At 37.5% G+C, this 13202-nt stretch overlaps 1 protein-coding gene across 2 annotated transcripts; it reads left to right on the plus strand.

The window, feature by feature from the left end:
* The first annotated feature begins 17 nt into the window (after positions 1-17).
* Positions 18-13064, plus strand: LOC107669625 (kelch-like protein 12). Of its 2 annotated transcripts, none has more exons than XM_016461935.1 (12): positions 18-278; positions 1109-1347; positions 4091-4244; positions 6558-6775; positions 7670-7819; positions 9419-9533; positions 9708-9814; positions 10005-10200; positions 10436-10594; positions 10813-10911; positions 11545-11731; positions 11853-13064. In XM_016461935.1, exons 2-12 carry the CDS (start codon positions 1165-1167, stop codon positions 11977-11979), a joined length of 1695 nt encoding a protein of 564 aa, XP_016317421.1. In that variant the 5' UTR covers positions 18-278; positions 1109-1164; the 3' UTR covers positions 11980-13064. The 2 variants fall into 2 exon arrangements, with proteins under 2 accessions (XP_016317421.1, XP_016317422.1); XM_016461936.1 differs by having other exon boundaries at positions 18-271.
* Positions 13065-13202: the final 138 nt, after the last annotated feature.

Below are 13202 nucleotides of genomic sequence, written 5' to 3' on the forward strand. Positions count from 1 at the left end.
TAAGAGATAGAGGAAATGTTTCTGATCCAAGCTACCTGATGATGGCAGTAATGCACTGTTAAGTGCGGTTGCCAGTAAAAGAAAGAAGAAGAAGAAGAAGAAGAAGAGGATGCGCGCACACGTGAGCTCTGCTCTTTTCATTGCTGGAGTAAAATTAATTCAGTTCACACCTGCGAGGGTCTCCCTGTGAGGGGTGCCAGCAGATGTCCAGATAGACCGCCGTGTGCTGTCATCCAGTCCTGGTCCGTTTCTGTTCTGCTGTGGATCGGCTGTACGTTGTGAGTTCAGACTGAGATGTTTATGTGTGGGTTAGCATACGTTTTTAGTTAGCTTTAGCATGTAGCCTCATCTCACCTCTGAGGCTTAAACTCTCACCTGATTTACACCAACACGTTTCGATTAAGTTATACTAATAAAATTATATGAAATACGAAGAAGTGATTCCTGTTTCCCGTCTACAGTAATACACAGGTGTAGTGCCCAACACAGCCTACAGGTAGACCTGTTCTAAAGCACAATATTGTTTATGTATCTACATTCACTCTGTTTAAAAAGGTACTGAAAAAGTTTATATTTCCAAAAGGATGGGAATTTAGCTTTTTAATTGAGAAACTATAATTTTACTGTTTTTGCAGTTGTCATTAAGGTTCAGCTTCTTTCTGTGATTTCTTTGGAAGGTCTTTTTGGTTAATACATTTTAAAAATAACATTCTCATCAAATGATAATGTACAGCAGTACAGCTGCAAACTTTTAAGCTACAATACAGATGCAGATATGGACAAATATTGTCTGATATTAAAGGAATAGTCCACACGAAAATGAAAATTCTGCCATCATTTACTTACCTCCATGTCGTTAAAAACCTGAATGACTTTTTTTCTTCTGTTGAACATAAAAGTAGATGTTTTAAAGAATATTGGTAACCAAACAGTTTCAGTTCCCATCGATTTTCATCAGATGGGTAAAAAATACAATGGAAGTCAAAGGGAACAGAAACGTAAAACTCAAACTCAAAATATCGTCTTTTATGTTCCACTGAAGAAAGAATGTCTTATGTGTAATATTCGGGATCAGCTGTGTTGCTCACTGATTGGTTGTGTCCTACAGAAATCATCATCCTGCAGTGCCTGAGGTTTTGTCACTCCACCCCACCCCCTGTCATCATGGCACCCAAGGACATCATGACCAATTCGCATGCCAAATCCATCTTGAATGCCATGAACGCCCTGAGAAAAAGCAACACGCTGTGCGACATCACTCTGAGGGTGGAGGGCACAGATTTCCCGGCCCACCGCATTGTGTTGGCGGCCTGCAGTGATTATTTCTGTGCCATGTTCACCAGTGAGGTAACAAATACCCTCTGTATGCATGCACACTCATCTCTTACATGTTACTCAAATCACTGTGGTCTTAACTGAAGCAGTCTGTTCACCAATTATTAAAAAACTATAATGAGCTAAATTAATGTCAACAAATTGCACTATCATTGTCACTGTCACTGGTTCTTGACATGGCAGTTAGCAGACAAGCTTCAACATGTTGAGCAGCTGTGATTATTCAGTTATTTATGTTTGAATATGGCTCATGATCTTGCTTTTCTTGCTTCTCCTCATCATTTCCTGTCTTATTTTCTATTCTGTATCAATAAAATTAGCACAAAGGTAAAAAAAAAAAAATCTAACTTTGTTGCAGTTCTGCTCCTTTACAGTAGGAGGTGCAGGCAGTCTCTTTATTGTCAGACATGTTGAAGTCGATTCAGAGTTACTGGAGAGAACACAACACATGTTGTCAAGCTACATGCAGACTTATTGATGAAAATGTTGTCACTCATCTCTTATGGTACAATTTAAGAAAATTAGTGTTATAGGAATATATATTATATAATGGTAATAGTGGCCTGTAATAAATTATTGCAGAAAAAAATAAGCTCTGTGAGTTTATTATTCTTCAGGCTGGAGTACACTACATGACTTTTAAAATCTGAACAGATTTTAAACAATATAAAAACAATATAAGGATACATTTGATATTAAACTGTTTTACTATTTCATAACTTTTCCTGTTCCTTCCTTTTCCTGTGTTCTTAAAATATCAAACATGGCTCAAAATGTTTGATGTCCTACAATTGGATTGACGCATAGTCTGAAGCTAAAAAAAATCAGAGTTTGTAACCGTTATATACTGCACGATTTTCTGTGAAGTCTGTCAACTCAAATCTGCAGAGTGACTCCGACTTTGGGCATCTGGCGTCAACTTCTCTAGACTGTAAATCTGGACAAAAGTTGTGTAGTGTATTCTAGGGCTGTCAAAATGACTGAAAAACTACATTTGAATTTTCTACTTAAATATTATCAAAATTCGAATTATATTCGAATTTAAAAGGCATAATTTCAGTTAGGGGGAAAAAAGCTTTTGGCTTCTCTCCTGAGGCCACGAGAGGGCGCAACGAGCAAAATATTATGCACGTTTCTTCAAAGTGTAATAAAATAACACGACTATCTTTGAAAAAAAGTGCATAATGTTTAAAATAATGTTTATAAACCATATATAATTAATAAAGTTGCTTAAACAATTAGAAAAAAAACAGCACCATGCATGTATGTATAGTTTAATACAAAGGACCGAAAACCAATCACAAAGAGTAGGCTACTTTCTTCATTTAAAAACATGAGATGCAGTGGGATGGAGAAAACCCGCCATAACGTCTTTAGACATGTTTTTTTAAAAGTTGAACTTGCATTAATTTTACATGGCTTTCTAAACATGCCGCTCTCTGCGAGATGCGAGTGCGAGTGGAGAACGGTTTTTCTCCATCAGCGACGCTGATAGATGTCCCTCTAGAAAATGTGATAAATATGCGTTCTGTGTGAACGGCTTGGTTTCGGTTTTGACGTAAACATCATCTTCTCCACACTTATGCTCTCGTTTTCCGCAATATATGAATGAACAACGTAGCAGCGCCGCATCTAGTGGGTTCAACTGGATAGGCTAACAAAAGCATTCAAATGCAATCAATGTGGATTTTTTTTTTTTAATTCGACGAATATTCGAAATTCGAAAAACAATTTGACAGCCCTAGTGTATTCCTTTACATGTTTTGTTCATCATGAAAATCCTCACAACTAAACAAAACTTTTACAAATTTTAAAGCCTAAATGCAATCAGCAATAGATAAAGCTAAACATAGGCTATAAATGAACTACACCACTCGCATAACTCTTTTGGTCTTTATAGAAACATTGGATCCACTTTATATTAAGTGTCTTTAACTACTATGTACTTACTTTTCAATTAATTATTTGATACTATCCACTTATACATGTTTTTATTACGTCTTGTAATAACATCTGTAGTTACATCTATAATTACAGTTGACCATACTTCTATCCCTTATACCAAACCTGCCCCTAACCTTGCCCGTATCCTGTCTCAATAGCAGCAAAAGACGTTAAACCGAGGTCCTGACTCTCTGTGGTCATTAAAAATCCCATGGCACTTCTCGTAAAGAGTAGGGGTGTAACCCCAGTGTCCTGGCCAAATTGCCCCTCTGGCCTTTGTCTATCATGGCCTCCTATTAATCCCCATCCACTTCATTGGCTCTATGACTCTCTCTCCTCTCCACCTGTAGCTGGTGTGTGGTGAGCACCCTGGCGCCATTGTACTGTGGCTGCCGTCGCATCATCCAAGTGGATGCTGCACACTGGTGGTGGTTGAGGAGAGACCCCCCCACATGATTGTAAAGCGCTTTGGGTGTACAACAATACACAATAAAGTGCTATATAAATGCATCATTCATTCATTCATTCAAAAGTGTTTTGCAATTAATTGTAACTTACAGTTCATTATTTTATTATTATGTACATAGTATTTAAAGACACCTAATATAAAGTGGGACTGAAACATTTTTAATGAAAGTTTGATTTAGAATAGTTTGCGAGAGTATGATCATAAACACAGTGAGACTGTAAAAGCAGACTAGTGAGTAGATGAGAACTGGAAGTGCTAAAATGTTAACTTACTTCCATGTTTTGGCCTACAAAAATGTCATGTTAAATATGTTTGTGTCATCATTTTCTTGTTGCTCTATAGCTTGCTGAAAAAGGGAAGTCCTTTGTGGACATTCAGGGCCTCACAGCGTCCACCATGGAGATCCTGTTGGATTTTGTTTACACAGAGACGGTGCTGGTTACAGTAGAAAACGTTCAGGAGCTGCTGCCCGCTGCCTGTCTCCTGCAGCTCAAAGGTACAAACACACAGACCAGCTCAGCTCATGTTGTTGATTCTTTGTTATGGGATTTGAATATTACCAAACCCTTGTGATTATTTGTACAACTTTATGGTTTTCTTATATACATTGAAAGTAAATAACAAGATTAGCACATCTGAATAATGCACATGATAAAGCCTTTTCACTTAATGGGGGGACTGTGGATTATTTCAGATGTATCTGGATTCCTTTTTTGCCATCTTACCGGACTGAACTAAAGAGCTTGGCCGGGTAGACGCATAACTTGGAAAATATATATATATTTTTTTTTTTCCAAATTTAATGCTGTTATGTATGCACACTATCCTGGGGGTGGGGTGTTTGTACATTTTGATTTTATTATTAATATTAGTTTTGTATTTATGTAATTTTTATATGTTATGAGAAAGTATGGTCTTTTTAGCAAACATTAACAGACACAGGTTAAGTTAATGTACAGTCAGCAGTTAAGTTTATCTTATTTAGAACTTGACAGTCAAGTTTTTTTCAAATTGTTGCACTGCTTTTTTTTTCTGGGAACATCATACTTTTTTTCAAGATTCTTTGTTGAATAGAACATTCAAAGAACAATATTTATATGAAAGATTTTTTGTAACAATGTAAAATTATTTACTTTACTTTTTAAACAAGTTAACAAGTCCTTGCTGAATAGTTAATTTATTTTCTAAAAAAAAAAAACCTAATGAAATCTTTTCAGTTGTATAGTATTCTTCTCCAAATACATCCAATTTAGCTAAAAACTCGCTGTAGATGTGTGGGATAAAAAAGACTGTTTTTTTTTTTTATATAGAAACTGAAAGCTATGGTTTTAAACAGAAATCGGAAAAATATATTTTTGAAAAATTTAAATATAAAAATAACACGAATCACATTCAGTCACTTGCTTTTGGTGTGCAACCAGTCATACCCACTTCTCAGGATTAGAGTTTAATTTAATAATTTTGTGTCTCCTATTATGTTTACAATATAATTATAATTATGTAACCACTGTCCAACTTTGAGATTGGAAGCTTTTAGCCTTCTAAGGAACATTGGCTACGTTTACATGCAACCAAATAATCCGTTTGTAATCGGATTGACGGCTCAATTGGACTGAAAAGCCTTCATGTAAACACCTTAATCAATCCGATTGAGCTCGATCGGAATGAAATTTCGATCGGATTGAAGGGGGTGGTTTATTCCTTTTCTAATACGATTGAGAGTGCATGTAAACACTCGATCGGATTGAACCCCGAAACTGAAAGGACTGCACATGTGCAATGATGCAGAAATAGCGTAATGACGTATGACGCGCGGAACGAGCGGTTCTTCCTTTTGAATAAAGTGTTGTATAAATGCATGTCCTGTCATTATAAAACTCTCCTTTCACTCGGCAACTGTGAAGTGGAGCAGGACCGCCTCCCACCAGTCCTTGTTTTGGATACTCATCCACAGGCAACCCGTTTTGGGCACGGGGAGGGGCATTTTTACTGCGTGATAAATAACTTATGACATATAAACGTGCACATCAACCCGATCACTATTCTTTAGCGTTCATATAAACACTACATTCAGATTCATCAATCGGAATGAATTCAGTCCAATTGAACCAAAAATTGTGCATGTAAACGTACCCATTGTGTCCTTGGAATTAAAATGGAAAACAACACATCCCAGATACTTTTAAGATCTGGCACTTCTACCAAATTGAGCAACATGACAAGTAGAGCAATTGTACATTGTCTGAAATGGGAGAATCTTTTCAGGCATCAACAAAATCTCTTTTGAACTCAAACTAGAGGACGTTTCTGACAAAGGTCGTGACAAAAGCCCTGTGACAAATTCTGAAAGCTTTTTTGAAAGTACTTCATCCTGAAAGTAAAACATTTATGTTTGGCACAAACAAAAAGTAGCTTGGCACCTAAGTAACACCTTCCCTTCTGTCAAGAATGACGGTGGCAGCATCAGGCTTCTGGGTTGCTTTGAGCAGAAGGAAATGGTAGTTGCCATTAAGAGCTGTATAACTAGCCAAATCCCTCAGGCAAATCCGTTCTAGTCAGAGATCGGCATTAAAACGAAGACTCGTTTCCGGGCACACTAAATTACCAATGGAATAAAAGACTGTTCTTGAATCAAAGCAGGTTTGTCTGCCACAGTTAATATATCTGCAATATAAATCATTGACTTTGGTTTTCATATCTGCTTAATGCATTTTCTTGATTTGCTAGTATACCTGATGTGGATTTAGATGTAATTCTGCTGTATTTAATGCAGATAAGCCAGTCTGATGTTTGTGTTTGTTCTCCACAGGTGTGAAGAGAGCTTGCTGTGATTTCCTTAACAGTCAGTTGGATCCATCAAACTGTCTGGGAATCAGAGACTTTGCAGAAACTCACAACTGTCTGGACTTGATGCAGGCAGCTGAACTGTTCTCACAGAAACATTTTGCTGAGGTGGTGCAACAGGAGGAGTTTATGCTGCTCAGTCAGAGCGAGGTGGAAAAACTCATCAAGTGTGATGAGATCCAGGTGAGTTTGTCTGCATTGACCTTCTCTCCTCTCTTTCAGTCTGAACAATCCATGCTTTCAAGTGCACTTGGGAAACTTGTACCTTTGTTGGGCATTCGTTATTACAACATTCAAGTCAGAAACATACAGAAGTAGTCTAAACAAAACAAAATAATTACATTTTAAAACCCAAATAAAATCATCTGAATTCAAAATGATGGAAAGGATTAATTTCTGTCACTTATTTATACATGGTTTCAAAACTAAATATTTTTGTTACATAACACAAATTGTGATTAAAGGGGTCATATGATGTTGCTAAAAATAACATTATTTTGTGTATTTGGTGTAATGAAATGTGTTTATGCGGTTTAAGGTTAAAAAAACACATTATTTTCCACATGATGTACATTATTGTTGCTCCTCTATGCCCCGCCTTTCTGAAACGCGAGGTCGATTTTTACAAAGCTCATCGTTCTGAAAAGCGAGGTGTACGCTGATTGGCCAGCTATCCAGTGCGTTGTGATTGGCTGAATACCTCAAGCGTGTGACGGAAATGTTACATATTTGGCCACAAATTTGAAATGGTATTTCTTTTGTGTTTTTGATACTTTTAGCCACTTTCAGTAATGAAGAAAATGCAAAAAAAACACAAGTGCAGACTTGTAACCCTGATTTTTTGTCTTGTTTTATACACATGGACTTTCTCAAACAAAGACATCTACCTTTTGTGTTGTTACATTCCTGTCTCTCACCACCGTCCATTTATTCTAAAGGTGTAATTACAGTGTTTGGACTTAAATTTATGGTTACTTGGAGAAGACAGATCTAAAACCATTAAAAATTAAAAGCAACAAATAAAGTTAGTTTTGCTAAAGGGGTTTGTGCCTGAACAAATCTGTGTTATGTGTGTAGGTTGACTCAGAGGAGCCTGTATTCGAGGCAGTTCTGAACTGGGTGAAGCACAACAGAAAAGAGAGAGAGCCATACCTACCCGATCTGCTGGAGTATGTGCGCATGCCGCTGCTCACCCCACGATACATCACTGATGTCATTGATATAGAGGTTAGATTCTGCTAATCAAGTACATGCTGACTGCATGAATGTACAGGATGCTGTAGTTAGAAGCAAAGATGTTTAATGTTCATGGTGTCGACGTCCCCGCCAGTGTATTTGAATAGAATTTATTCAAAAGAATAGCCCCTTGATATGTAACATCTCATTTAAAGGGGTCATATGACGTTGCTAAAAATAACATTGTTGTTTATTTAGTGTAATGCAATGTGTTTATGCGGTTTAAGGTTAAAAAAACACATTATTTTCCACATGATGTACATTATTGTTGCCCCGCCTTTCTGAAACGCGTCGATTTTTACAAAGCTCATCGTTCTGAAAAGCGAGGTGTACTCTGATTGGCCAGCTATCCAGTGCGTTGTGATTGGCTGAATACCTCAAGCGTGTGACGGAAATGTTATGCCCCTTACCATACTGTGATGCCGTGTCCCAGCGCGATGAGACAACACCAATAAAACCCATTACAAACGAGGCACTTGTTGCATCCAGTGGAGAGAAAGGAAAACTTGAAATCGCATCATGTGACCCCTTTAACAATATAATCAATCTGGGGCATTTTTTAAATTAAAGATTAAAGATATTTAAAGGGGGGTCATATGATGCGATTTCAATTTTTCCTTTCTCTTTGGAGTGTTACAAGCTCTTGGTGCATAAAGAAGATCCAACATTATCAAGAGGCCATCGTCAAAAGTAATATTCAAATCAAAAGGAAAAGAGCAACCTCATGTACCAAACATCATTCAACAAGACTTCTTATTCAGTATAAGCATATTGAGTTAAAATCGGATTAAGAATTCTGAATTTGAAACAAATCAGAATTAGTGATGTAAATAACAGTGTCATCGGTATAAAGATGTACAGAACAATTTAGGCATATTTTAGGTAAATTAGAAGTTAATAAAAATAGAAAAAAGTAGTGGTCCCAGGGTAGAACCTTGAGAAACACCTTAAACCAAACCAAAAAGAAGAGCATTTTTAGTTAAACCAAGAGAATACAGTTTATCAAGAAGGTGATGATTGACCATATCAAAAGATTTTGAAATGTCGATGAAAAAGGCACCTGTGGAATCATTTGTGAATTTTAAAAGAGCAGTTGTAGTAGAAAAGTTAGGTCTGAAACCAGACTGAAATAGAAAGAGAATACTTAATGAGTTAATATACAATGATAATTGATTAAAAATAAGTTTCTCAAAAAACTTTGTAATAGAACAAATAATATAAATTGGACGATAGTTATTTACATCAGATAAGTATCACAAAAAATGAGTAACTCTTGCACATTTCCATATAGTGGGAACAGAACAAGTAGACAGAGACAAATTAAATAAATCAGCAAGAGGATACATTAATACATGGGCAGCAGATTTAACAAATGTAGCTTTCAATCCATCAGGACCAGCACTACTATTGTATAGTGTGTTTATTATGTGTGCATTATTGCATGATATTTGTACATTGTATTGAATGTTGTGTTTATTTTGTGTGCGTTATTGCATGATATTTGTACATTGTATTGAGTGTTGTGTTTATTTTGTGTGCGTTATTGCATGATATTTGTACATTGTATTGAGTGTTGCATCTATTTTTTAGCCATTGATACGCTGCAGTCTGCCTTGTCGAGATTTGGTGGATGAAGCAAAGAAGTTTCACCTCCGGCCAGAGTTACGCAGCGAGATGCAGAGTCCTCGAACCCAAGCAAGACTCGGTCTGATGCCTCTGTGTGTTTTCAGTATTTAGGCCTCAAATTGATCCTCAGTGTATATATAAATCATTATGTCAGTTCACTCTTTTGCTGAATTAGTTTTGTGTGTCTTAACATGTTCATGATCTTCTTGTGAAGCCTTGTATAACTACATTTTGACATTGGAATGGGTTTTAGGTGCCAAAGAGGTTCTCTTGGTAATTGGAGGATTTGGCAGCCAACAATCACCCATTGACGTTGTTGAGAAGTATGATCCAAAATCCAGAGAGTGGAGCTTTCTTCCTGTAAGTTATATGTTGTCCATTGATTAAAAACATTTGCCCAATGTCAGTGAGCAACAGTGCCACCGAAGCAAACAGCATGTCTGTCTATAGTATATTTTTTAAGATGTTAATGTGATAAAGTGTAATGCTGTATGAATTTTGACAATAATTTGACCAGCAGTTTTATTTGTCTCAAAATATTTTGTTCCAGAACATTGCAAGGAAGCGACGTTATGTTGCCACCGTTGCCCTGAATGATCGCGTCTATGTTATCGGTGGGTACGATGGCCGATCACGCTTGAGTTCAGTTGAGTGTTTAGACTACACAGCAGATGAAGATGGAGTCTGGTACTCTGTCGCCACAATGAATGTACGCCGAGGCCTTGCAGGAGCTACAACTCTCGGAGGTATCTATTCAGAATGATGACATGATGCTTGTTTTCACACATTTGTAGAGTTCTAGTAGTAGGTTTGGTGGATGTACAGCAGGATGATTTTCTTCAAACAATGTTCTTAGTCTACATCGTCTGAAGCACTCCTCTTTTGCAAGTCGGTTGAGCAAACCAGCTTTGTGTCAATCAAAATGTTGGTATTTTCAGAACTAGTCCTGCTTAGACTGATTTTTTTTTCCCCCTTTCACAGATATGATCTATGTTGCGGGTGGATTTGATGGAAGTAGACGTCACACCAGCATGGAGCGTTATGACCCTAATATTGACCAGTGGAGCATGCTGGGAGATATGCAGACTGCAAGGGAGGGAGCAGGACTTGTTGTAGCCAGTGGACTCATTTACTGTTTAGGTAATGTTTTGCTTGTTGTAGAAGGTAAATGAATATGACTGGAAGTCTGTGGCGATTACTTTTGGTCTTCTTGTGCTGAGAATCCAGAAATACAGTTGCTCATAACTAGCATACATAATAGCAGGAACTCTGAAGGGCTTGGTACAGACAGGTTCAGATGACATGTAGACCTGTAGCTTTTCAGACAGTGTAAACATTGTGTTGTGTTGTGGATTCAGGTGGTTATGATGGTCTGAACATCCTGAATTCTGTAGAGCGGTATGACCCTCACACAGGACACTGGACCAGCGTCACTCCCATGGCCAACAAACGCTCAGGTACTCTCACATGAGAAGAGAGCCTTTTTAACATGTTAAAGGGATAGTTCACACAAAAATGAAAATTCGTCACTTCTCATCAGAGCTTACACTACGCCTACGTCATCTGCTGGAACGCCACTCTCTCATGAATGCGCGTACCACAGCTAGCGGAAACTAGAGATTATGGTTTATAAACTTTTAAATATATATATTTTTACACAAATGCATTGCTTCGCTTCAGAAGGCCTTTATTAGAAGAAAGTCATATACATCTAGGATGGCTTGAGGGTGAGTAAATCATGGGGTAATTAAAATTTTTTTGGCGAACTATCCCTTTAACACATTATCATATTCTATAACAGGTGCTAAGAAATATTTAAATGAATAGAAACATTTCTACATATCGCATGTTGTCTACACTACCGTTCAAACTTTTGGGGTCGGTAAGAATTATGTTTTTGAAAGAAGTCTCTTATGCTCACCAAGGCTGGATTTATTTGATCAAAAACACAGTAAAAATAATATTGTAAAATGATGTACGGAAGAGACAATAAATAAAATTTTGCCCTTTATAAACTTTTTTTTTATTATTAGTTTGAGATCAAACAATAATTTGCAGATCTCCACTGCTGTGACCGCTTTCATCTACAGGGGCTGGTGTGGCTTTGTTGAATGATCACATATATGTTGTCGGAGGGTTTGACGGCACGGCCCACCTGTCTTCCGTAGAGGTGTACAACATCCGCACAGACTATTGGACCTCTGTGGCCAATATGACCACACCACGCTGCTACGTAGGAGCCACGGTCCTAAGGGGCCGCCTTTATGCCATTGCAGGGTAAGATGTTAATATAGCATGGTAGACTCTTCTCTATTGGGTCTTTGTCTTGGTTACTACCAGAAAATAAATGAATGACTTAATCTTTTGCTCTGATACTGCCCCTGTGTTCTTTCTGCAGATATGATGGGAACTCACTGCTCAGCAGCATTGAATGTTACGACCCCGTGATTGACAGCTGGGAGGTGGTGACTTCAATGGCAACACAACGCTGTGACGCAGGAGTTTGTGTGCTCAGAGAAAAATGAGAAGAGATTTAATTCTGACATAGAGGCACTTTTTATATCTGGACACTGGAATCTGCACTCCACTGCTCAGCAGAGCATCAGATCCCATTACCAGCCTTTTTATGACTCTTTCCTCTTATTGCATTTAAGTTTTGTTGCCATCTGATCTCAGTCCTTGTTTTCCCTTAATGAGGGATAAAACACTAACTTTATGATACAGTCAACGTGTGTTTCACCACCGTTTTTGTCCTCTTCATACAGACTCTGTGATCTTTGGTTCTGTGAGATTCACTCAGTTGGGTCCTTTAAAGTGCAATATAATAATCTACTGGTGTTGAAATGTCTCGGAGAAGAGACAAGTATGTGTATGCCTTACTGCCCAAGTGACTGAATCCTTCCTGAAGAAGTGGACATTGCCAGATTCTTTAGGATGTGACAACAGAGGTGCTTTGTGTAATCTGTGTCAATCCTGTCTTTGACGTCCGTTTTGACAAAGTCATCATCATCTCTGGTTGCTGGGGCTTCTCTCATTGACTCGACCCTTTATATATGTGCCTGAAGCACCAGAGATTTTTCCATCATCATGTATAGAACCATCAGTAAGAAATTGTGAAGCCAGTGTGCTGGTGTTTTAGGTGTGTTTAGTAGTGTGAATCTGAATGCACGGGTGAATTTAGCTGTGCTCTCTCAGTGAAACTGTGTCGTTAAAATACTGGAAACCGACCCATTAATATGAATGAAGGATGACTTGCATGGTGGATGTTCTGCAGTATATCATTGATGTGGTATGCAGTTTTAATAGTGTGACTCCATGATAAAGACAATAAAGGTAAAGTCTGTTTATCATGTAACACAATTGAGGTTTCACATCATCGGCTTACCTGTGAGAAGATTTTTTTTCATACAATTTCATACAGCATTTAAAGACCCATCAAAATAGTTTTAAATTTTTTTGTGCTGACGACTTATTTTCTATTGAAACAGGAAATTTGGGGTGGTATGTATCTAATGCTGTCTTCAAGTGCACCTGGGCAACTCATACCATTCAAGAAAGGTAACATGGAAGTAGCGTAAATAAAGCAAACAAATAATGTTGTGAACAATAAAACCCAAAAAACTACTGATTTCAAAATGATTAAAAATAATAATTTCTATGATTCGTTTATATATGGTATCACTGCCCTTTTTTACTTTAAGCAAACCATAAAAGTTGGGTGATTAACTTTCTCTGCTCATTATACTCA

Source organism: Sinocyclocheilus anshuiensis, unplaced genomic scaffold (assembly GCF_001515605.1).
Source record: "Sinocyclocheilus anshuiensis isolate Anshui unplaced genomic scaffold, SAMN03320099.WGS_v1.1 scaffold80, whole genome shotgun sequence".
Classification (NCBI taxonomy): domain Eukaryota; kingdom Metazoa; phylum Chordata; class Actinopteri; order Cypriniformes; family Cyprinidae; genus Sinocyclocheilus; species Sinocyclocheilus anshuiensis.